General features: G+C 40.4%; 1 protein-coding gene across 3 annotated transcripts in view; it reads right to left on the reverse strand.

Annotated features, from left to right (window-relative positions):
• The window catches only part of LOC146619999 (ATP-binding cassette sub-family C member 2-like), a 33,702-nt gene that overhangs the window by 5,252 nt on the left and 2,146 nt on the right, over positions 1–26,304 (reverse strand). The window contains exons 3-29 of one of the 3 annotated variants that reach the window (XM_085369922.1): positions 21,284–21,424; positions 21,066–21,203; positions 20,760–20,882; positions 20,614–20,669; positions 20,304–20,535; positions 19,956–20,134; positions 15,328–15,505; positions 14,666–14,920; positions 14,186–14,251; positions 13,879–14,016; positions 13,651–13,797; positions 13,487–13,571; positions 13,303–13,369; positions 13,024–13,150; positions 11,915–12,091; positions 11,537–11,704; positions 9,519–9,702; positions 9,152–9,287; positions 8,946–9,048; positions 8,641–8,860; positions 7,080–7,234; positions 5,110–5,265; positions 4,807–5,006; positions 4,574–4,700; positions 4,356–4,457; positions 3,099–3,242; positions 30–188 (exon numbers count right to left, since the gene is read on the reverse strand). In XM_085369922.1, coding sequence (XP_085226048.1) covers positions 30–188; positions 3,099–3,242; positions 4,356–4,457; positions 4,574–4,700; positions 4,807–5,006; positions 5,110–5,265; positions 7,080–7,234; positions 8,641–8,860; positions 8,946–9,048; positions 9,152–9,287; positions 9,519–9,702; positions 11,537–11,704; positions 11,915–12,091; positions 13,024–13,150; positions 13,303–13,369; positions 13,487–13,571; positions 13,651–13,797; positions 13,879–14,016; positions 14,186–14,251; positions 14,666–14,920; positions 15,328–15,505; positions 19,956–20,134; positions 20,304–20,535; positions 20,614–20,669; positions 20,760–20,882; positions 21,066–21,203; positions 21,284–21,424 — 3,963 coding nt within the window. Of the gene's footprint in view, positions 1–29; positions 189–208; positions 2,397–3,098; positions 3,243–4,355; positions 4,458–4,573; positions 4,701–4,806; positions 5,007–5,109; positions 5,266–7,079; positions 7,235–8,640; positions 8,861–8,945; positions 9,049–9,151; positions 9,288–9,518; positions 9,703–11,536; positions 11,705–11,914; positions 12,092–13,023; positions 13,151–13,302; positions 13,370–13,486; positions 13,572–13,650; positions 13,798–13,878; positions 14,017–14,185; positions 14,252–14,665; positions 14,921–15,327; positions 15,506–19,955; positions 20,135–20,279; positions 20,536–20,613; positions 20,670–20,759; positions 20,883–21,065; positions 21,204–21,283; positions 21,425–26,304 lie in introns of those variants that run through there. The other 2 variants (XM_085369921.1, XM_085369923.1) reach the window with 2 other exon arrangements.

The following is a 26,304-nucleotide window of genomic DNA, read 5'->3' on the forward strand; positions in this document are numbered from 1 at the left end:
AAGGTTATTGTTTATATTTATGTGTATACCTGTGGTATAATTGTGAGTCTGTGTCTCAGGTCGTGCAGGCCTATTGTAGCGATATCTACATCATCAATGAGGATGCGACCTTCAGCAGCTTCAATAATTCTAAACAGGCAGTTGGTAAGACTTGATTTCCCAGCTCCTGTGCGACCAACAATACCGATCTGAATGCAGTGAGAGAAAACACATAAGATCAAAATAACAGCTGGCGCATATTTGAAAAAAAAAAAAAATCTACACATTTTTCTTTCTGGATATAAATTGTATTTAACAGTATAGCAATAAATAATGCAATAATAAGCAAATATACTCAGTCTGTACTTAGTTTGTAAAAGATCTTAGACATTTCAGTAATGTTACAGAAAGAAGCAACATTTTTCAGAGGTAGCAGATATTTTACAGTGCTTATAGTCATCACTGCTATTTGTAGTAATTCAGTGAAATATGTTATTGCAATGCAGACAGTCTTTACTCAGTTTTACTTTGACACCAATATTTCAACGTTGTCAGTGTTTGAGTTTACTCTAATCCATTGGGGACTCTGTTGTCCTATTGGGAGACTTCAGTGCACACGTGGGGAACAACAGGGAGACCTGGAGGGGCGTGACTGGGAGGAACAGCCTCCTGGATCTGAACCTGAGCGGTGTTTTGTTGTTGGACTTCTGTGCAAACCACAGTTTGGCCATAACAATCACCATGTTCTAACATGTGCATGTAGCACCAGGATTCTCTGTGCAGGATTCTCTAGGCGACAGGTTGATGATTGATTTTGTAATTGTATCACCAGACCTGTGGCCATATGTTCTGGACACTCAGATAAAGAGAGGGGCTGAGCTGTCAGCTGATCACCATCTGATGTTGAGTTGGATCAGGTGGCGGAGGAGGATGCTGGACAGGCCTGGTGCACCTAAATGTATACTTAGGGTGTGCTGGGAATGCCTAGAAGAGGCCCCAGTCTGCGAGATCTTCAACGCACACCTCCAGCAGAGCTTCAGGACATTGAGTCTGAAGGGACCATGTTCAGCATGCTGAAGCTGCTGCAATGAGCTGTGGCCACAGGGTGGTTGATGCCTGTGGGACTTAAGGGGCAGCTGATAGGTACCGACAGACCAAGCAGAATGCAGCTCGGGCAGTGGCTGAAGCAAAAACTCGTGTACGGAAGGAGTGCAGAGAGACCATAGCAAAAGACTTTCGTACCGCCTTGAAGAGATTCTGGCAAACTGGCAGGCAAATCAGGAGGGGGAAAAAGGTGCTCTAGCTGCACTATGTATACTGCGGTTGGAGCGCTGCTGACTTCGACTTAGAAAATTGTCGGGCGGTGGAAGGAAAACTTCAAGGACCTCCTTAATCCCACTGGTATAGCTCATCTGGGGACAAAGGGGATGACCTGCCAATCACTGGGACGAGGTCACTGAGTCAGTTAAACAACTTCTTGGTGGCAGAGCCCCTGGGGTGGATGAGGTATGCCCTGAGTTCCTGAAGGCTCTAGATATTGTAGGGCTGTCCTGGTTGACACACATCTACAATGTTGCGTGGACATCAGGGGTGGTACCTCTGGATTGATAGATGGTTCCCATTTTTAAGAAGGGGGACCGGAGGGTTTATTTCAGTTATGGGGGATCACACTCCTCAGCCTCCCCGGGAAAGTCTATGCCAGGGTGCTGGAAAGAAGGGTCTGTCTGTTAGTCGAACCTCGGATACAGGAGGAACCATGCGGTTTTCGTCCTGGTTGTCGAACACAGGACCAGCTCTTTATCCTCTCAAGGATACTTGAGTGTGCGTGGGAGTTTGCCCAACCAGTCTACATGTGTTTTGTGGACGCGGAGAAGGCATTCGACCGTGTCCCTTGGAGTGTCCTGTGCTCCAGGAGTATGAGATCCTTGGCCCATTGCTACGGGCCATTCAATCTTTATACAACCGTTGCAAGAGTTTGGTCCGCATAGCCGGCAATGTCAGGCTCGTTCTTGTTTGGTGATGGGCTCTGCCAGGGCTGCTCTTCTGTTCATAAATTTTATGGATAGAATTTCTAGGCGCAACCAAGTGATGGAAGGCTTTCACTTGGGTGGTCTCAGAATCTCATCTCTGCTTTTTGCAGATGATGTGGTTCTGTTGGCTTCATCGGGTAATGGCCTCCAGCTCGCACTGGAACGGTTTGCAGCCGAGTGTGAAGCGGTGGGAATGAAAATCAGCACCTCCAAATCTGAGGCCATGGTCCTCAGCAAGAAAGCAAAGACCCAGGAAACCATGGAGAGATTATATCTCTTGGCTGGCCTGGAAATGCCTTGGTGTTCCCCTGGATAAGCTAGAGGAGGTGACTAGGTAGAGGGAGGTCTGGGCTTCTCTGCTTAGGCTGCTGGCCCCGCGAATCGGTCCTGGATAAGCACAAGAAGATGGATGGATGGATGTATTGATAGCAATGCTGAATATTCCGGCCTAGCAAAAAAAGTTTGGGAACAACTGCCCATAGACTAGTTACATGTTTACATATCACAGCTGATTATAATATACAGTAATACACATAATGTATAAATTAAAAGAAAAACTGATAGTTCACATTATTTTACAGTTTAATTATATGTAATTACTGTCAACACAGATTGATCTGTGGCATCTTTCTTGAGTAATTGATTAATAGATTGGTCTATAAAACATAAAAAAAAACCCCCAAACAATAGAATGTCAATGTCTTACAGCACAAAGTCCAAATTACAAATTTCAACATAATAGCTTTTCTAAACTCAAATAAAAAATGATGTGCAGGTCTGTATCTGGAAGCTACATTTTAGATACAGTTGGCCAATGTCAGCCAGCAGAAAGCTTGCACACGTTGTTAATAGTTAACCTTTTAAATTAAAAAATAGTGGTACAATTTTATATATTATGGATTTTTCAATGAGGGAGAAAAAATCTTCCCAATGATTTAATGTCCATCCAATTTTTTTCTTTTTCTTTTTTAGCAGTGCATGCTTTTGTATCTTTGGTGAATATGATATCAGATACAGTAAAACCTATAACTTTTACAGGAACTTTATACATATATGGAGACTCTCCCTCTCACGCTCACACACACACACCTTCTCAGTGCTGTTGATGTCACAAGTGATTCCATGCAGCACTAAATCCAATTCAGGTCTGTAACGGACTTTGTAGTTCTCAAAATGCACTCTTCCTGCCTCTGGCCACATCTGTGGAGGTCGAGTGTCAGTTACCCAGTCAGCCTGTAACAACAGAAAAAGAAGCAGAACGCATGTGTAATATAATACAAAAGCTATCAAATTGAGCTAAGGTAGCTCTTTTATATGTTGTGCATTAATATTCAAACCAAGATAAATAAGAAACAAAATTATACAGACGCCATACATACAGACATGCACACATTACACCACTAAAATAAAGGAAAAAAGAAAACTTAAAAAGACGTCACACTTGGTAAAAAATTAAATAGCTCAAATGAAAATATGCAACCAAGATTAACAATCAAGGCCAAGTGTACATGTGCAATGTTATATTCTAAATCAGATTAAATTCAGTATGAACAGCATGATGGGATGTGCTAATCATTGGAGCTCTGGTGCCATTATGAATAAACAACCCAACTCAAATATAACAGGTGGAGTTCAAACATGTGAAATCAAAAGTCAGTGAAACATAAAATTAAATTGTTGCATCAAAATCTCGTTTGTTTGACAATTATCTGAATCGTTATCAGTAATATGTTAAGAAACAGTGGAGAAACAGCAGCTGGGAATAAAAGTATTATCACTGTACAGTGAGCAAATATTGCAGTTGATGTCGCACACAAGCTTATTAGATTCCCGTTAAACTGTCAAAGTTACAATAAACTCACAGCCTGTAGAAATCCTAAAATTCATGTCCTATTTAAGAAAACAGTAGATTTTGATTTAACCAAAGTATAAATAATGTCATATGGCAGCATGGTCGTTAACACTGTTGCCTCACTGCAAGAAAGTCCTGAGTAAGACTCAAGCATCTGGCTGGGACCTTTCTTTGTGGAGTTTGCATGCTCTCCCCATATCTGTGTGGGTTCTCTCTGGGTACTCTGGCTTTCTCCTACAGTCCAAAGATATGCAGTTACTGGGGTATGGTCAATTGGAGATTCTAAATTTCCCACAGGTATGAATATCAGTATGAATGGATGTCTGTCTTTTGTGTTATCCCTGTTTCAGATTGGCGACACATCCAGGGTGTATCACCCTCACGCTAGGGTAGCTGGGATAGGCTCCAGCACCCCCGTGACCCAGATAAGGATAGACTGAAGAGAATGGATGAATGGATAAATAATGTCTTGCTCACAAAGTATTTCTACATGCCTCGTTCTTAAGCTGAGTGTATTCGTTCACTCTCTCCACAGCTACAATATTGGTCTCCAGCTCTGAGGTCATCCTCACCAGCCAGTTGAGGGTCTGGGTTACCTGCAGAACCCCAACAGGAGAGAGGTCTGTGTTTACATTATTCCTGCATTTTAGTGTTACCGCATACATAAACACTGATGAAATAAGGATAAATTCTGAGTGTTTTTGTGACTGACATTAAGGGCATATGATACAGATAGGCCAACCACATTACTGTCAATAGAATCTCTGGAAATGACAGCAAACAGAGCAGCAAAAAACACCACCAGGTTTCCAACAAACTCCAGACGTATGGCCAGCCATCTGTCAAGAAAACAAACCCCACAAATATGCACACAAACAAATTTTAGGGTCTCATCATTTAGCATCACATGCTTATCTGTATTTGGTACACTGTTCAATGTCTGACCTGTCAGACACGATCCGCAGATAGATACTTTTGAGGTTCTCATCTATAGTTACTTCATTGTGTTTAAGAAACCTTTCTTGATGCTTGTAGGCTCTTATCACTGACAGGCCGGACACCGTCTCACCAAAGTGAGAGTATATCGGTGAGCGAGACACCGAGTCCAGCCGGCGCAGCTGTCTTGAAGCGGCAATATAAAAGCGCTGGGTGTAGAGAGAAAGACAAAACAAAATCAGTTTGCATTTCATATTATAGGAAAGTTAGGTTAGCTTTTTTTACATATCTTCTTTACCTTGTTTAGCTTACCTGTACAAAGAAATAGATCAGGGCCAGAGGAATGATAACTATGGCAAAGAAAGGAGTTGCCATGCAGATGACAAATACTGTCCCCAGTACAGACATCAGACACAGAAGGCAGGAGCGCAAGGAAGCAGGAATGGCCTCATCTATGGTAAAAATGTCCTTTAGGATAATATTTGGAGAGTTAGTACTTATTTAAGTAAAACGTCAATTTTATTTATAGTGCACATAAAAACAGAAAAAATACATAATTAGCAAAATTATAAGTGTAAATAATACTAAAAGAATAAAGTCAATTATTATAAAAGCTAAAGTCAGGATATTGGAAAAAATGTCAATGATAAGTCATGGATGTTTATCAGTGACTAAACACTTTTAAAGATTTGAGTTGTTCCTGAGATTAGAGCTGTTCCAAAGAATACAGAGTCTTACTGTCATGGTCCTGGGTCATGTGACCCAGCGTTTTGTGCTTATTATTATGATTATGATTATTATGATTATTATGATTATTATTATGTATTCTGTTTGTGGTTCTGTTTGTGGTTTCGGGTTCTGTTCTTCCTCTGTTTAGTGTTTAGTCATCCCTGTCATTCCTCGTCTGTACCTTGTCTCTGAGACCAGTCTGTGTATTTCCTGTTTTACTTTGAAAGTCAGTGTCTGATGTCAGTGTGTTCAGTTTTGCACCCTCCCTGTTTTGTCATGTTAACTAGGTTCAGTCGTGTCTCCCTCCTGTGTGTAGTTTCCCTGTTTCTCTGTGTATTTATAGTGTGTGTCCTCTCGTGCTCGCCGCTGGTCTGTCTGTGTTGTCTCCCTGAGTCACTCTGTGTTACTTCCGTGCGTTTCCCCCTGCATGTCCTTCTGTGGATTAAGGTTTCAGGTTTGTTTTACTACCTTCCCCAGTTTAGGTTTCCTTTAGGTTCTGCACATCTCTGCGTAAAAGCTCGAAGAGTTGAGCGCGAACGGGCAGAAGTGTTGAGAGCGCAAGCAACACATTGCGAGCGAGCGCAAGTGCAAAAACTGAGCGAGAGGGGCTGCTATTGTGTGTGTGTATGGATAATAGCAAACAACGAAATAAATTTTTTGCACGCAGCAATGAATTTTTCTTCACTCAAAATAAATTTCTCCTCAAACTGCAACACTTGTACCTGCATTTTTTTTTACGTGCGCTCATTTTTTTTACGTGCGCTCAGAAAAGTGGCATAAAAATAATGCCATACCGCTAGCCGTGACACTTACAGCCATTCTAACGACGTAATAATTTAATGATTAATTATTTGTCCATTAAGACCCTTTTGTTGGTATAAGCAGGATGTGAGGATACAAGAGAAATTAGCTCCTTCTTCCCTTTTTCAACAAGTGGCTGAATTTAGTAACCGCAGCTAACAGAGACAACAGATCTACACACATATTACAACATTAACGCAAACAGGTTGATTTGGGACTGTGCAGATAAAACTGAAATGAATTGAACAGCATATTGATTTATTGAATATATTCATATTAAATTCATATTGACTCATAGGGAGTCATCTGATTGTTTGAGGGATTTTTCTTGATTGTTGTAAGAGCTTTACCTTTACAATACAATGTACCTTTAGTGACTGTTATTGTGTGTCAGCACCAGATAAAATTGAACTGGACTGCATACTTGAGGAGGCACTTGGGAAGAAAGCCTCTTTAAAGAATGACTTAAGGAGAGAACAATTTTAAGAATATTTAGGATTGTATTAAAAAATGTGAGATAAAGTGGGAAAAATTAAATAAAACAAGTGGATATACAACTTGCAGCAAACACAAATAAAGCCTTTTTAAAAAATTTAATGTTTAGTTTTTTCAATTTTTAGCACTGTTATTTTAGAAATGACATTAAAAACTAGTTATACTTTGTATTTGTAATCATACAAGCCACAAGAAGATAAAAATAAATATTGAAAACTATGAAAAGAATCCTTAAAAAGTGAACTACAAGACCCTACCTTTGCAAAGCGGTTGATCACTCTTCCAATAGGTGAAGTGTCAAAGAAAACCATAGGAACTCGCAGGATGTTGTTAAGAAGTCGTGAATGCAGGATACGAGATGCATCAATGGAAGCATTGGCTAGGAGCAGTGTGCCAAAGAACACAAAGAGGCCTGCAATAAAAACAAGAACGTTTCTAAATAATAGAACTACATTTTTAACAAAGACAAATCCACTGTGGACAGAACCTTGAACTTACAGTAACACTCAGGTGTGCTTTTTCCTGCCTACTGATATAAAGTGGCTGTTAATATTACAAAATAATATTTATTTTCAAAAATGCTAATTGTCATTATGAATCTTGTTAATTGGAGACCAGACCAGGTTTGGATGTTCAGAAATTCTTAATGACAAAGTTTAGGTTGTATGAAATTCAGGGTTGCAGGGGCTGGAGCCTATGCTGCCACAGAGCGAGAGGGAAGGCACAAGCTGGACAAATCGACAGTCTGTCGCAGGGCTATAATGACAACACAAATAGTATTTTACTTTTTTCAAATTCAATTCTTATTCTTATAAAAAAAAAAAATAGTTCAATCAGTAATATATGTACTGCATGTAAAGCTAAGCTCAAGATGAACCAAGGTCCAAATTGCCAGTCTTTTTACAATATAAAGCAGCTGGACTAAAACATATCACTTTGATCAATGTAATTGGTCACCCATTCACAATACGAAAGAGCAACTGTGGAACAGGGGGTTGGGAAGCGCATCTGTAACTGGAAGGTCGCCGGTTCGATCCCAGGTTCTCTGTCCTGGTCGTTGTGTCCTTGGGCAAAACACTGGTGTTGGCCAGAGGGGCCGATGGCGCAATATGGCAGCCTCGTTTCTGTCAGTCTGCGCCAGAGCAGCTGTGGCTACAACTGTAGCTTGCCTCCACCAGTGTGTGAATGAATAGTGGCATTGTAAAGCGCTATATAAATGCAATTCATTAAATGTACACACTTTTGGTGATTTTAATATCATATGAAAAGAAAAAACATACTTCAATGGTGCAAAAAAAATACTGTTAAAGAACTAATAAATAACAAATGTTTTCCCTCCCTTTGTACTCCTCTCTACTTTTATACTCATCTCCACCCTCTACATCAGCCCCATCATTCCCCCAGACCGAACAGCTCTGAAGCATCCACCTTATTTTTTGTTTTGTTTTTCATTGATTTGTTTAGTTTTATTACACTTTTTTTATTACACTGAGTAGTTTAGCTTGAGAAGATTCAGTTCAGCTTAACAGAATTTTATATATAAACAAATTCCTCCTAATTATTAACATAAAAAGTTATAGGTGCCTATGCACTTTTCAGCATGAGTCCCTGTGACAAAGGACCTAACGCACACAGTGCACAAGTCCACTAGTACAATAAAAAGACTGTTTAGGTTGTCTATATAGCGCTCTAAAAATGAGAGGATCCTAAATAACAGAGTAGGGAATTTTCCTGTCTGTAAGACATAAAGTTCCTTAACGTTAATTTGCACGAACCTGAAAATATTTGCAAATACAAAAGGAATGACTGTTTTATTACCCTGAGCCACTCCAAGAGCTCCGAACACTCCCACCCTTGTGTCCCTCTTCCAGGAAGGGTATGTCATGTTGTAGTACTCCACAGAATCACTGGTCCAGTCACTCAGCCACAAATTCTGACCGATGAAAGCAGCGTTTTGGATGAAGTAAATCAGGAAAACCATGGCAGAATATCCCCAGCCCATGGCTCGCAGGTACTGCAGGAACACTGCAAGCTTCACCTGGAAATCAGCGCGAGACGGCACTCAGGAAACAGGCTATCATTTGTTGTAATCTTGCGCTAGTTGTACAAAAACATTTTGTTACCTGTCCTGTTTCCATAGTTTCCTTCTCTATAAGCTTCTGGCCTTTCTGTGTTTCATCAGCATTTGCAGATTTTTTAATGGAAATATTTCTTCTTAATCTGACACTAAAAAAAATAGAGGAAAAGAATGAAATTGACATTCTGCTAAAGATGCTATTTGAGACAAGCTGTTTCATTGGTTTCATCTGCAACTTTAACAAGCTCGAACCTGCCATTGCGCTGGCTGCGGCGGATGCTGTTTTCTCGCCTCAGTGTAAGAGAAACAGTGTCCTCCGAAGCACCGTCAGGTTGGGCATTGTCTCCATCTGGGATGAGCTCAAAGTCTTCTGCGTCCTGGCCCTCACCTAAATTAACAATATACATGGTGTTTTATATATATGGCAGTAATTTATGGTATTTGGGTCAATATGTGAACAACATCAACACAAAGTATTCATAAAAGATGACAAAAAGAAATTTAATTCATTCATATTTGTGATGTATAATTTTAGCATAGGTTTTGGTTGTACAGCTAACAAAAACATGTGATGTGTGCAGATCATATTCCTAATATACTAAGAAAAGGTTGTAATTACCTGTTTCTGAATTTCTCTGATTGCTCTGCTCAGTGGCATATGTGTCGAGAAACTTAGAAAAAGCTCCTCCACTGGCACGAAGGGTTTCATAGGATCCAACTTCAGAAATGACTCCATTCTCAAAAACCACTATTTCATCCACGTAAGGCAGGAAGCTTATGCCATGAGTCACCAGGATACGAGTCTGTATGGTCAGAATTCACCAATCAAATAGGGTTAGATAGGATTTACAAAAACATTGTTAAGTATTAAAGGAAAAGAAAGAAAAAAACATAAATTATGTTTAAATATGTTTATAAATTGTATTTATCAAAAAAGAGAATATGTTTCAGTTCACAGACTGAATTAACAATAATTGGTTTAATCATTTAAAAATCAGTTATAAAGCCAAACCTTTTCTAACTTGTAATTCCATTTCCGAGTGGCTTTTATTCCTAACCTTTCATAATTAGCTATTCAGTTATCCTGGTCATTTAGTGTGATATTTAGCCTATTGTAACCTCTATGTAATGCTCAGGTCCTGGGTAAAATGATGTAAAATACTACAAATTAGACGCCATGTTTTCTAAGCAAGTAACAGCTGGAATATCCTGTGCAGAAAGTATTTGTCAAGATTCCTCAGAAGAAATTAAATGGGAAATGGTCGCGTTTTTTTCACTTTAAATACTGATTTCTATTTAAAATATTAATTTTAAAGTAAAATGTTTAGCATATGGTTTTTTTTTTGATATACAATTTTTATTCGTTCAAGAATAGCATAAAACAACACAACCAAACAGAGAAGAAAGAAAAAAAAAAAACACCCCAAAAAAACCCACATCCACACAGACACACAAAAAAACATATTTTCACTCAATTACCCACAGATATAGAAAGAGAAAAAGATAAACTCCAAGAATGAATTGTCCTTTACACTTGCTTCCTATTTAACTGAGAACATCTTAATCGCAACCACCCCCCCTCAACAGTTGGGACAAATCATTTGGCAAATAAGAAAGCAAAGGGGACCAAACATTGAGAAAGAGACCCTCATTTCCTCCTAAAATAGCAGCAGTTCTTTCGTGAGGAATAACTTTAAATAATTCTCTGTACCACAACGTCACAGAGGGAGGTTTATCCTTAACCCAATTAATGAGAATACATTTCCTAGCTACCAGCAATAGTTTGTGACATAATTTGCGCTGCAAGTGATTCAATGTTAATTCTTTTGAGGGTAGGCCAAGAAGAAAGTACCCGGGGTCCCTTTGAATCAGGTTGTTAAAAATATTACTTAGTTCTTGAGATATGAAGCTCCAAAATCTTTTGATTAATTTACATTCCCAAAAGTAATGGAAAAAAGTGCCAGTTTCTTTTTGACATTTACTACAAAGATGGGAAATATGAGGTGCAATCTTATGCAAGACATTAGGAGCTATATAAAGGCGATGTATGATTTTGTATTGGGTTTCTCGCAAGCGGTTACAAGTAAAAGTGGAACTACTCATGTTAATGGCTCCTTTCCACTCCTCTTCGGTATATTGATTATTAAGATCTCTCTCCCATTTATAAATAGCGCTCAGTGTGTTGCTACTAAGAGTATATAGGAGAGAGTAAAAAGCTGAGATAAAATGAGTTCTGTCTTTTCGCTTAATAAGAAATGTCTCAATATCATCATATATAACTATTTCTGAAGACTGTGGAACTCTAGAATGAACGAAGTTACGAACCTGGAGAAAGCCAAAAAAGTGGTCTCTAGGAATATTAAAATTTGACTGCAATTGCTCAAAGTTCATCAGTGTGTTGTTTTGATACAAATCGCCAATTACCCTTAATCCCTTTTTGTGCCACTTATCGAACATGCTACAAGACATTCCTGGAACAAAACCTTTGTTTCTCAGTAAAGGAGTCAAGAATGAAGTGCAATCTTCTCTACCCAACCTTTTACGCATTTCCCCCCGGACCCTTATTGTATTATAAATGATTGGGTTATTCTTAATCCCCATTTTTAATATTGTTAGCATATGTTTTTAAGCACAAACCTTGTCTTTAAGTAATCCATTGGGTCCAATTACATTTTCAAATAGATGCTTTCCTACATGTGAGTCCACAGCAGACAAAGGGTCATCTAATAGATAGATATCAGCCTGACTGTAGACTGCTCTGGCTAAGCTCACACGCTGCTTTTGACCCCCTGAGAGATTGATACCCTGAAAAGAGAAGAAAGGAGGGGAAAAGAGACACACTCTTTTAGCCTTTCCTTTATAATCAGAAGAGCTCTTCTGTTTTGTTACTTTTTTGTCATGTATTTAAGAAACAAATATTTTACATGTGTTTATAATAAACGCCATACACAGTATTTGCATACAGGAAAAATATTTGTGTAACCAAAAACCTGAACCTTTCAAAGTGTAACTCACTTTCTCTCCAATCTCAGTGAGGTCTCCTCCAGGCAGCAGCTCAAGGTCAGGGGCAAGAGCACAGGCCTGTATGACCTTTTTGAAGTTCTCTTCCTCATGTGGAGATCCAAACAAGATATTATCCTTCAAAGTAGCATTTTGGATCCAGGCTTGCTGCGGTACAAAAGCAAGAGAACCCTGGAAAGAAACAAATTATGACTCAATTACAGATGTCTCACTACATCTGTCTTATCATAAAAAAAAACCTGGCATCCACACATTTTTATCCAGACCAAACACTACAGTGGCTAGGTGAAAAACAAATCAATTTACTGGAAATCTAAGAGAACAGTTTATTCTGTGGGTAAAATGGTTTGAGTTATAAGCAAATCATCTGCCTCCATTTCACAAAATTTGTGCAGAAATATACTTCTTTATTCAGCTGTTTTTTCCTTCAATACTGATGAATTTAGACCAGATTATCAAAACTGGCTTGAATGAATTAGGCTGGTGATGTTTTTTTTATTTATGCATCTTTACTTTGTTTCTTAAAGTCTTTAATGTTTAATTGTTGAATTATTTTAAAAAAATTAAAATATTGTATTGTGATTGTTAAATTATACGCTTTTTGTGCTCCTTGAATGTAACTACTACTATGTAGATCACAAAACGTTTATGCTTTTCATGTAGAAATATTGTTTTCAGTGGGAGTCTATGAGTCTAAATACACTATGAACTTTTTGGGATATCCTTATCTGGATGATTGAGAATGCATAGATACTGCTATATAGAGGAATTTTATACTTTTAGTCATTAAATAAACTCAGTAAATGATTCAATCAACATTGATTTTCTCTGTATTTAAAAAACAAAAAAATAACGAACATAATTTCTTTATGGAATAATAAAGTATTCTGCCTTCGTGAAAGATGAGGGAAGGCGCTGAAGTAAAAACTGAAGCAAACTTAATTTGATGGTGCCACAGTCATGCTACATGTTGAGTTAAAAAAACAAAAAAAACATTTGTGTGAACATTTGTGTTATTTTAGTTAAGACGTAATTAGATGTTATGGATTTTACATGTTTTTTTAACACACACTGATAAATACAAACGGGGAAAAAGCCATTACCATAATGTTGATAAAACCTTTGGTACTGTGCATCTCTCCAAGGAGGGCTGACATAAGAGACGACTTTCCTGACCCAACAGCTCCCACTACGGCAACCAACCGACCAGGCTCAATGTCCAAATTCACACTGGACACACATAATAACTATACTCAATGCTGTGAACACATCAGGGGCAAATAAACAGACTTGAAAAACTTAAGCAATGCTAAAAAATCCTGGTGAACATCTCACAGTTAATTAAGTTAACTAGTAAATTGTGATGACCAACACAGACATACTCTTTCAGCAGAGGCTTTGCATCTTTTTCCCAAGCAAAGGAACCATCACATACGCTCACAGCAGTATCTAAAAAATGAACACAGACCAAGACAGAGCTTAACAGATGATCCGCACACATAAAAACTGTGACTAAGCTTCAATCTTCAGCTGTAGAACAAGTGCAAATTCTAATGGTGAACATACTGAAACTGGGGTCTTGGCGCACAATGTCACTGTCGATGTCTTCCCCTGCCAGAAACTTCTCCAGGCGCTTCTTAGACACTGCTGTCTGAAAATTCAAAGAACAGGTTAAGTTTGATGCTATCACAGGCTTGATACATGTGCGTGATGTAGCTCTGTTCACTTACTTGTACAATGGAAGCAATGAGCATGGGCAGCACGGCAAGAGGAAATCGGAGGATGTTGAAGAGAGAGATGGAAGTAAAAGCTCTCTCAGCAGTTAACACATTATCGCTGCTCACACTAACAAATACTGCAAACGTGGCCAGAGAAACCTGCAAGTACAGACAGTTTAAGAAAAAAGGTTTCTTTACCATTTGATTCTAATCTCTGTGAAGCTCCTTGACAGAACTCACCAGAGCTGGACTGCAGTGGAAGGTAAGGATGGAGATGGACTGTAGGTAGGCAAACTTCTTCATGACTTTTAGTTCTTCCCCTCTAATGTCTTCCACCTGCTTCTGGAAGGATGGCTCCCAAGCATACAGCTTCAGAATCTGGTGGGAGACAAAAGAAAAAGACAGGGAGGAGGCAGTGAGGCAGAAGGAAGGGTGCGGCAGCAGAGCACTTATTGTTCAAGTTACTGCAGTTTCTTGAAGCATCAAAGCCTTACATGTAAGGAAGGCATCTACATACACCATGAATACACTGAATAAGGGAGCTCACCTTGATCCCATTTAGAATTTCATTCATGATTTTCATTCTCTTATCTTTAAAGTTCATGTTCTCTATCTGAAAAGAGACACAATGTAGCTCATGTTAAACAGGCAATAAGACAATACTTAAATAAAGTGTTTTGAACAGCAATTTATTCTGTGTAATTCATTAGAAACCCCCCCCACCCCCCCCCACCCCAACTTTTTCACCAGCAAGAATCATGTGCTCAGAGTTACCGAGATCACTTTTTTCACATTATAGTTAATATTAATTAAACGCCTGTATGCTACGTCACTCAATTGTCTATCTACTTTTGAGCCTCTGAAAGTGGGCGGACTGTATCAAAAGCTATTAAACAGTCAATGCAATACTTTAGTTAAACATCTTGAATAACACTTTAAAATTTGCAGTGTAATCTCATCTTGAATTATCTTGATTTAGAATCTCGCACAGAGGTGTACAGAAGATTTGGCTAGTATTTCCCCTGACCTGGAGTTTTCTGGCCTTGGTTGCTAGCACTGCATTGGTTGGAATTATTAACACCATGACTCCCAGTCCTGCCAACACAGAAGGTCCTAACTCCAGCCACAGGAAAACAATGGATATGATGATCTGCAGAGGGCAGGACCACAGCAGGTGGATAAAGTTGGTCACATCATTGAAGCGCTGGGCATCTGCTGACATCAGGTTCACCATTTCCCCTACTGTAGACTCCTTACGAGTGTCATTGGACACCACTAATGCCTTAGAAAAGGGATAAAAAGGGCTTATTAATTAGAAAGTGGGGTGAAAATTAAGTAAGAGAAGCATATAAGTGATATTTTTTCTTACTCTGTATGTTTTAGTACATCAACAAAGCAGGAGATGGGTCTTTGTGTCACTTTTTTTAAAACCATAATCCTACTCTAACCCTATATATTGAAAAAAGCAAAGCTGACCTTATCTAAGAAATAATGTAAATAGTTTTTCTGTGACAAGTATGCGCTGATAAAAGTTATTTATAACTGAAACATCTGACAACTGACTTAAGCAGAAAATTATGACTAGTAATTTTTTTCTTCTAATGTGTAACAGTAATTTATATTATACAGCATTTGATTTTTTTTTCACACCAATGTCAATAAATGGTGTTCTGTCACTCCTGTTTTTACCTTTTTATACACAGCAGCCATAAGTGCAGTGCGAACCTTCATCCCCAGCACATGGCAGCGCTGGAAATACTGCTGTAGGGTTAGAGACTGTAGCAGAGCCACCACCATCAGCAACACTGCATACAAATAGCCCTCCCAGGCATATCTGGATTTGTCCTGAGTGAACGAGATCATCAATCTAGGAAAAACAGAAAAAAAGAAGAAAACATGCTAATCTCCAGCTTCATCTTTAGCACTTATCTAACAATGTCCTCATTTCATCCTGCCACTCCTGTTATCGGTTATGAATGACTAGTGTCAAGACATGAGGGACAGAGAGAGATTAAAGACCCCCTGCCTTCTTCTCATCACATCAGAGAGAGGGTGAAAAGGCTTAACATCCCTTTTTTTTTAAGTGATTTATAGTTTTAATCTTTATTTTTATCCTCATTTTTTATTGTTTTTTTTTTGTTTTGTTTAAAGATAAATCAAAATATAAGCTTGATCAATATGTTAAATGAGAAATGTAGTTTGAGTAGTGAAACAGTCTAGATTTTGTGTCTGTAGACATGATCCAACTTAGTTCTTTACCTATTGGTGTCAGCAATGTGAAGGATGTCTCTTAAATGTTCAAATGTCATGAGATCTTATATGTTAAGAATTACGAAGAAAATGTAAAGAAGTGTTGTTGAAGTAAACTTTGATTAATCAAATACATATTGTGTGGTTGGACATCAGATGATCCTAAGTGAACAATGTGCTTGAATGACTAGATAGGAGGAGAGAAAAGGGGGGGCAAAAAGGCACTTGGGAGAGTATAAAAGAGAGCGCCCAAATGCATTCTTTGCTCTTCCCTTCATCTGCTGTGAGATGAACAGTTCAGAAGATTGGATCTCAAAGTGAACTTTGTGCCTGACGGTGGTCAGGACTACAGAACACTGAGATAAGCACATCTTCAGACCTGGGCGTGCCTGTCTCCTCTCCAGTGTTAAGAAAAAACTCAGCATTAACTCATTATAATTTTCGTACAATTAAAGTCTAAATTGTTGATATTCACCTTTTAACCCGTTGTGAAACAGTACAGGTAAAAATCTGAGTATTGACCCATTTTAATGTAAATAGCTCTTACAGGTTACTTCAGCCCTTTACACATAACATACCCTTGAGGCCTACTGTCAAGCCCTCTAAAGCTAACCCACTTAATAAATACCAAGCACACCAATAAAGAGGGGAGCCGCTGTAACTATGTGCCTGACGGAGGCCAGGACTGCAAGGCTACTCGGGTCCCCGGATTTTATCAGATAAGCAGGAAAAACATACAGACGATTTTGAGACCATTAAAGCTGGGCGAGCTCCCTGAGCCACATCAGCCCCATCTGAACTCTGCATTGCCTGCTGGGTAATACTCATCCAGCGATTAGAACTTCTTAAACAGAGAGCTGACCCAGACTTCCTGTATAGGGGTGCTGGTCCCGCAGACTGACAATAGGGAATAGTTAACCCAAAGGATTGTAAAAGGTAACTGCAAGTGAATAAAAAAAAAAACATCTGTGACAGATAATTGTATAAATTCCTTTCCTTTTGTTAAGGAATATATATATATTTTTAGTACTTATTTTCTGATTATTTTTGTTTTATGCAGACCAGAATATTAAGAGGCCACTTTTCACTCATTAAGTGTTTTAAAGGTCATAAATTGCTGAGCAAGACTGGAACACGGTGCAGAACAGGAAACTGTGCAGAACAGGGAGTCTTGTGCAGAGCTGCAGAGGCAGAGTGTAGCGCAGAAGTTGTTTTGATCAAAACTGTGTGTGACGTGTAAGTACCAAAATAACAGGAGGAGGGAGCTGACTATAATATAGGTTATAGGCTTCTAATGCTTCAGATCAGGTCTGCACGCATTCAGGTCCAGACCAAAAAGGCTAGGCAGTGCATGTATCACCTACGACAACTGAAGAAGCCCTACAACATCCAGAGCCTTCAGGTACTCGGGGCGGACCTCATCAACACCAGGGGCTCTGCCACCAAGGAGTTGTTTAACTGCCTCAGTGACCTCGCCCCCGGAAACTGGCGGGTCATTCCCCTCATCCCCAGACTCTGCTTCCTCCTCGGAAGACGTGTCAGTGGGATTAAGGAGGTCCTCGAAGTATTCCTTCCACCGCCTGACAATTTTCTCAGTAGACATCAGCAGCGCTCCGCCAGCACTATACACAGTGCAGGTAGAGCACCGCTTTCCCCTCCCGAGACGCCTGACGGTTTGCCAGAATCTCTTCGAGGCAGTCCGAAAGTCTTTTTCCATGGCCTCTCCGAACTCCTCCTACACCCAAGTTTTTGCTTCAGCCACTGCCCAAGCTGCATTCCACTTGGCCTGTCGATACCTATTGGCTGCCTCCGGAGTCCCACAGGCTAACCAAGCCCAATAGGACTCCTCCTTCAGCCTGGTGGCTGCCTTCACCTCTGGTGTCCAGCATTTGGTTCGGGGATTACCACCACGGCAGGCACCAACCACCTTGTGGCCGTAGCTCAATGCAGCAGCTTTGGCAATGGAGACGCTGAACATGGTCCATTCGGACTCAATGTCCCCAGTCTCCCTCGGAATGCTGTTGAAGCTCTGCCAGAGGTGTGCGTTGAAGATCTCGCAGACTGGGGCCTCAGCTAGACGTTCCCAGCACACCCTCACTACGCGTTTAGGTGCACCGGGTCTGTCCAGCGTCCTCCTCCGCCACCTGATCCAACTCACCACCAGGTGGTGATCAGTTGACAGCTCAGCCCCTCTCTTTACCCGAGTGTCCAGAACATATGGTCGCAGGTCTGGTGATACGATTACAAAATCGATCATCGACCTATGACCTAGAGCGTCCTGGTGCCACGTGCACTTATAGACACTCTTATGTTCGAACAAGGTGTTTGTTATGGCCAAACTGTGATTTGCACAGAAGTCCAATAACAAAACACGGCTCGGGTTCAGATTCGGGAGGCCGTTCCTCCCAATCACACCCCTCCAGGTCTCGCTGTTCTTGCATTGAAGTCGAAGTCTCCCAGCAGGACAACAGGGTCTCCAGGTGCAGCACCTTCCACCCCCCCCACCCCCCACCCCCCAGGGACTCTAAGAAGGCTGGGTACTCTGAACTGCCACTCAGTGCATAAGCGCAGATGACAGTCAGGACCCATTCCCCAAACCCTCTCACCCACCGGGAAGAACTCCAAAGTACCGGCAGCAAGCCGAGGGGATATTAGAATACCCAGCCCGCCGCCTCTCACCAGGGGCAACTCCAGACTGAGACAGAGTCCAGCCCCTCTCCAGGAGACTGGTTCCAGAGCTCAAGCCATGCGTAGAGGTGAGCCCGATTATATCTAGCCGGTACCTCTCAACCTCACGCACTAACTCAGGCTCCTTCCCCACCAGAGAGGTGACATTCCATGTCCCTATTGCCAGTCTTGGCAGCCGGGGATCAGTCCGCCAGGGCCTCCGCTCCTGGCCACCACCCGGCACACAATGCACCCGACCCCTATGGCGCCTCCTGCGGGAGGATGGGCCCATGTCTCCTCTTCGGGGTGTGCCCGGCCGGGCCCCATGGACTAAGGCCCGGCCGCCAGACGCTTGCCCTCGGGCACTCTCCCCGGCCTGGCTCCAGGGCGGGGCCCCGGTAACCCTATCCCAGGCAGGGTAAACTGTTCCCTTGATGTTCTCTTCATAAGGGTCTTCTGAATCGCTCTTTGTCTGGTCCCTCACCCAGGACCAACTTGCCATGGGAGACCCTACCAGGGGGCAAAAGCCCCCAGACAACATAGCCCCTGGGATCCCTGGGACACACAAACCCCTCCACCACGATAAGGTAGCGATTCACGGAGAGGTCTCTCCAAAGATCCTCAGGATTTTCTATACAGGCGCTGTGGAGAGCATCCTCACAGTGGTTTGGGAACAGCTGTGTGAAGGACCAAAAAGCTCTCCAGAGAGTGATCCGTACAGCAGAACGCTGCTGCAGGATTGCTCTCCCCCCGCTTCAGGACACCTATACCAGGAGATGCCGGACTAGAGCAGCGCAGATACTGAAGGACCCGTCCCATCCTGGCAACAAACTGTTCCAACTTATGCAATCTGGTAGAAGGTTCCGCATCATCCGGGCAAGGACAGAGAGACTCAAGAGGAGCTTCTATCCCCAAGCCATCCGGGCCCTAAACACACACACATCCGCCCTCTCACATCATCTATAATTGACTGAGACAGGACTCTTCCAGACACTCTAAACCCAGGCACAATGTACATTTCAAATTCCTTTAATTTTAAATATGTGACAAATAAAGAACCTTGAACCTTGATCTGCAGATGCTTACATCGTGCGGATCTCTCTTCCGGAAGATAATATATTGAATAAAATGATTATAAATACTTTGACCACTCTGAGTCTGCATCTTCTCTGTCCAGTAGAAAAATAAAAAGAACTGGTTTCAATATTTTCCTTTTCTTTTTGAAAAGTATGCATCAGAAAGTCAGAACAGTGAACTATTAAGAGACCACTGTAGTCCAATACAGGGTACAACACAGCTGAGTTGCTGGTTTAAGTCCAGCGACATTGTACAAGCACAACATTGTTCTTCTCTTAAATCTGTTGTTTTATTTCTGTAACCTTCTGTAATATCTTACTCACTTAAGAAGCTGAGGACTGACAAAGGTTAACACATCCTGCAGAAGTTTGAAGCAGACAGATTCAATCAGAATCCTTTTAAAGGTCTTGTAAATGGTGGTAATCAGCCATGAATTGGGATAGTTCTCTTCCTCCTTATTGTCCTTTTTCTTCTTTTCATCTTCCTTCTTCCCCCTTTCCTCCTAAAAGAACAGATCGTTTAAACACAGTTGATGAGATTTATTCAGAAAAAAACATAGTGATGTTGATTAGTGATGTTATTAAAATCCGTTTAGACTGTAGCTCAATATAGTGTACATGTGTGTGGAAGTGTTTGAATGCTCTCACCATCATTAGTACATCCTGACTGACTCCTTTCCCCAGACCACTGGAAAGCCCATTTTGCTGTGGGTTTTCCTGGGCACTGTCTCTGGTTTTAGCTGATTTCTTTTTCATCTTGTTCTGGAATCGGACCCTAGCTGCATCCAACTCAGGCTTCATGAAATGCTGGAAACGCTCATTGATGAAAGCAGTGCTATCACTCTCATTCAGATCCCACATGTCCTCCTGAACCAGAGGTTGTTTGTAGCCTTTTAAGACCATACTGTAAAAACAATGAAAAGACATGGAGCACATATGTAGGTGCTTGTTAAGATTCCTACTATACTGACTTTAATGTTACCTGTTTAACCAGTTGAATGTGATTCTGCTCAAAAATGGTGCACCTGCTTCAGGATTCTGTGGATAAAAACAAGATTAACATTTGACTCCTTATGAACTTTGCCCTCGGAAAACAAACAAGCAAAACCACTAACAAATAAAGGGTACCTTTTTTATAAAGTCTTTAGCTTCTGGGGGAATATCAGCCATAATAGAAAGAACTAGTGCAATCAGTTCAAGCCCAAAAGAAATGTAGAAAAGGCTGAAACGTGGGACATCACGGACCTCGCCCTAATTGCCAAAAATGAGAGAAAGAAAAACTTTAAAGGGTCCCGAAGAAAAATGAAAATGGTGTGTTATGCAACACATAGAGAGCTAAAAGTCAATCATATCAAGTTATTGCACCATGTCTGAGTAAATCTACTATTTGTCTTCTACTTTAAATCCAACTTGATCAAATGTCTTCACTCATACCAGTCTGAGAGCCTCTCGTAGGAGGGTCTGGAAAGGAAAGATGTCACACAATACAAGGAGTAACCAGAAGAAGAAAATAGAGGCAGAGTCTATTGCTCCTTCCCGTCTTAATCCTTCATGGCAAAGCAGGACAAGGATCTAACAAAGAAGACACATCAGAACATAAAAACAAATCCTTTCAAATTTAAATAAATAAATATAAAGGTTGCTCAATTTACCCATGTGATTGCAAATAAAACTGGATTTGCGTAGTATGCAGCAGCATTTTCTGAAGATTGGTCACTGTTTGGACCAAAATCTTCTCCTAGTGTGACTCCCAGGTGTGCTATGGCCGTCAGGAACAACAGAGACGCCACAAGCTGAAGGAAGAAAACACAGACCAGACAGGAGAATAAATCATGTTATTTTATGCAAAAAAAATTTTAATAATCTTTTGCATAAACTTTTGACCAATACTATGTTTTTTTTTTCATGAGATAACAAATACTTAAAACTAAGTTCTTTCCCTTCATTCCTTCAAGGTTTTAGAGAAGTGATAACAGATGCTTAAAATACGCAGAATGAGACATCTCTTTGCCCTTTTGCTGTAAATGACTTGTCCTTTCCATGTTAGAACATTTCATACACAGTATATGCATTTATAATAAACTCACAGAGAATGGCCTCTTGGTGTTTTTGACCTTAACAGTGAATTTACACTACATGTGTTTTAGCTTCAATGTATACACTCTTTTTTTACACTGACCTTTGGAAAAACATTGTTCTTTTTATATTACTCCAGTCCTCAAGGGCCAGTTTTCCCAAATTTTTCCATGTGTCCCTGCTGCAACACATCTGAATAAAATTCAGTAGGTCATAGGTTCTCAAACTGTGGTACGCGTACCACTGGTGGTACATGGGCTCCCTCTAGTGGTGTGCAGGAAGTCTCTAAAATTTTTTGAAGACTGAATAATATACCATGTTCTGATTCAGGGATTTCTGAAAAATTAAAACGTAAAGCTCTGCTATCACTTTCGACATAAATGACGACAGGAAACTAAACAGCAGTGACATTTATATGGTTACTGTAGTTGGACTAGCTGGTATATAATGATGTGCTACATGGTGGCTAGCTACACAACTATGGTTAGCATAATATAAACACAGTGAAGCTGGAGGATGAACGCTAACTTTTTTCAACTCGACAAAAGTTAACGTGAGGTTTCCCAATGTTTAGGGACAAATGCAATTACATGTCGGGATGATGTAAATGGACCAAAAGTCAGTCATTACTGAGATAATCCATTCACAGTACGAGGTTGGTCATTAATATACTGCTGCATGGGCTGGGCTGTTGTTACATTGTAAGGTTTTCAAAACTGAGTTTTAAAATGAATAGTGGTAATAAAAATTGAGAGAGGTCAACAGTTATCACAGCCTTTTTTAGGGGCTTGTTCAGATTAAGTAGGAAAAGATACAAAGCATTAAACATGCTAAAAACACAACAGCCTTAATAAATGCAGAGTAGTTTTGACCCGAAGGCAGGGTTCATCACTTAAAGACTGGATAGCCACCTGCTGTGAATGTTTTAATGCAGTACAGTTGTTATTATTATCACTTGTCACATCCTGATTATGACAGTTAAAATAAATAACATTCACATAAGAAATAAAATTGTCTCATGTAAACTGTATATGGTGTTAAATAGGCCTATACTACTGTACTTTTGTTTGGGGTTGCCACCTCAGCATGCAGTCAAGGCATCAGAATAATATAGGAAAATAATGAAAAAGCCTAACAATAGGTGCAGTTGTAAAGAGGTTTGCACAGTCTGTAAAATGAGTAATATATGTATTGATTGGGAAGCGTATCTGTAACCGGAAGGTCGCCGGTTTGATCCCCGGGCTCTCTGTCCTGGTCGTTGTGTCCTTGGGTAAGACACTTTACCCTACAGCCTACTGGTGTTGGCCAGAGGGGCCGATGGCGCGATATGGCAGCCTCACCTCTGTCAGTCTGCCCCAGGGCAGCTGTGGCTACAACCGTAGCTTGCCTCCACCAGTGTGTGAATGTGAGAGTGAATGAATAGTGGCATTGTAAAGCACTTTGGGTGCCTTGAAAAGCGCTATATAAATCCAATCCATTATTGTGTTTTTCATTGTGTAGCTATTTTTCTGCATTTGAAAATGCATTTGTGAACTAGCATGAAGTGTGGAAAGAGGGGAATGTTAATGCAATACTGAGAAACCCTCAGATTAAAGTGAAAACTAATCTTTAATTAGGATGATTACAGTCCATAGGGGGAAATGAACAGCAAAAATCAAGCTTTTTCAGAGAACTTGGAGCACTTGAAGGCAGGTTAACATATGACCTGACAAAGAACAAAGGAAATAGGTTATAAAATCCACACATAAGAATTAAGGGAAATGGACATAGCTGGGGAACAAAGCAAAACTTAAAAAGAAAGAAAAACTAAATGCAAGAGACAGGAGAAAAATGACTAGCAAAATAAAAACAAAACAAAACAGGGAATGAGAAACAATAGTTTGAAAGAGGGAGACAAGAACTTTACAGAATGAAGAACACTGAATGAGCACATTGAGCAAACACTGAGAGAAAAACTTCAAAGTTCTACAATCAGGACTACGGTAACTTTGTACTTTTACGTAGTTCTACAAAGGTCCCTGCAAAGTCACAGAAAATGTTAGTGGTAACGGTAAACAAAACCTTTAAAGCACTGTAATTCTTCATACTTGCAAACTGCTACACAGCGTACAGATTAGCAATGTGCCTCATTTTTGTGTAGGTCCTGATGGTGTCTGTGAAGGTTCTCAGTCATCGAGGTCATCGTAGTCTAAGGCAGCGGTCCCCAACCCCCGGGCCTCGGACCGGTACCGGTCCATGAGTCGTTTGGTACCGGGCCGCGAGAGTTGAAGCTCAGGTGTGAAATGTATAGTTTTCAGGGTTTTTATCAGTTTTCAGCGTTATCTTGTTATCGTTTTTATCGTTTACTCGGTTTTCGTGTGTTATGAATAAATTTTCTTTTTTTCGGTACCAGTACTAGTTTTATTTTGTTGTATTTATCCGCGACACCTTAAAGGCCGGTCCATGAAAATATTGTCGGGCGTAAACCGGTCCGTGGTGCAAAAAAGGTTGGAGACCGCTGGTCTAAGGAGTTAGAAAGAAAAGCGTCTGAACTTCTATAAGTTGCTTGAAGAGGTTTCACCTCTCATCCGAGAAGCTTCTTCAGTTCTAAGGTCAAATGGTGGAGAATCCCAGATTTAAACCCAGTGGGAGTATCCCCCCAAAGAGGGACAAAGGACCCCTGATGATCCTCTACCTAATCACATGAGCCAAGGTGTGAAAACGGGAGTGGGTCACAATCAGCCAGGGTTTCCCTAGCTGGTGTTAGGGAGGATAAGAAAGACAGACAGCGAGGAATGCCCAGACCTCTACATTGGAGAGACCAAACAGCCACTTCACAAGCGCATGGCACAACATAGAAGCGCCACCTCCACGGGACAAGACTCAGCAGTCCATCTGCATCTAAAGGACAAAGGTCACTCTTTCAAGGATGCCAATGTTCACATTTTGGACAGAGAGGACAGATGGTTTGAAAGAGGAGTGAAAGAAGCCATTTATGTCCACTGTGAGCGACCATCTTTGAACAGAGGCGGTGGTTCACGACACCAACTGTCTGCCTTCTATAATCCAGTTTTGAATTCCCTTCCCAGACGCCTTAACGCCCACTCACACCCTGGGCCATCTGATCTCAGGAAATCACATGATAAGGTGGGGCCACGTTTCACAATGAGCTCACCCGAAACCCTGGCTCATTGTGACCCACACCCGTTTTCACATCTTGGCTCATGTGATTAGGTAGAGAATCATCAGGGGGTCCTTTGTCCCTCTTTGGGGGGAAACTCCCACTGGGTTTAAATCTGGGACTCTCCACCGTTTGACCTTAGAACTGAAGAAGCTTCTCGGATGAGAGGTGAAACGTCTTCAAGCAACTTAAAGAAGTCCAGACGCTTTTCTTTCCAAGCTCCTTAGAGTAGGTCCTGATGATGTACAGATAACCTTTTAGGGTTTTCACTGAAACACCACAGCTATGACAATTTCTGAACTACCTTAAAATGCTTATTCAAACTCACCTTTTTACCATACCCCTTGACACCAATAAGTCATATAATGAATGCTGAAAGAAAGAAAAGCAAGTCTGTTTGACTGGAGGGTCACTTGAATAAATAAAGCTGCCTAAATGCAAATAACAATAATAATAATAATGATAATAATAAAATGTGTACTGAACAGTATCTATTGCAGGTAGCCAAAAAGATAAAAACCCTAACATCACTTCAGCCTTTAGCTTTGCTAGCAAGCCTGCTCTCAGTATCATGCTAGGAAAGAGTTTGTTTAATAGTTAACTAACACCTCTGTTAACTATATAGAATAGTACTAGTCATAGAGATTTAGTGCCAAGCTAGAGTAAAGACAGTGTGCTAATAACACTGTGTTTGCTACACTTGACTTGCAGGTGCAGTGTGTACGGTTGTGCCCTGCTGCTGACTGTGACTGCTCCTTTTTCCTCCTTTCAAAGAAGCTATTGCTGTTTTTACAACAAACAATGTCAGACTGTTCTGGCCTGTGCTTATACAAAAGTAAGCACTGTTAGGTCTTTTAGGTTATATTTGTATAAATGATCCATTTTCCTCTGATGAATTGTTCCCTAGCTTTTTGAAAAAAAATCTTCACCTTCTCTTCCAAAAGGTAAAAATTCCAAACTGTCAGTTTGTAAGCATCCCATAATCCACAGTGACCTCTCCATATAAAGTCTGTTTCCTTTCTGTATCGTTGCTGACTTGAAAGCGAACTGCTATTAAGCTTAGATGGAAAGTGCCCGTCCTTCACGCCTAGTTTCTTTTTAAAACTAAAATGTGAAATCTTCCGGAGTTAAACCCTTCACTTCTTACAGACATTTTTGTATTAAAAAAAAAACTAAGCAATTCCAAATACATTATGATCACTTTAGTGTTACAAAATTTATTAAAAAATTTTTTTTAATTTAAAATGCTATTAAATCATATAGTATTTTTAATTATACAATCCTGTGATTTCATAGGCATTTAACATGTATTGTCCAAACTCATTAATATATCTTGAGAAAAATATAAAACATGTATTTTTGTTTTTATAAGTTTATGGTATATTTACCAGTTTTGGTCAATGATTCTAAAAAAGTACATAACCAATAAAAAATGCA

Source organism: Diplotaxodon limnothrissa, linkage group LG13, assembly GCF_057381915.1.
Source record: "Diplotaxodon limnothrissa isolate DT_005_m linkage group LG13, D_limnothrissa_male_GT1.1, whole genome shotgun sequence".
Classification (NCBI taxonomy): domain Eukaryota; kingdom Metazoa; phylum Chordata; class Actinopteri; order Cichliformes; family Cichlidae; genus Diplotaxodon; species Diplotaxodon limnothrissa.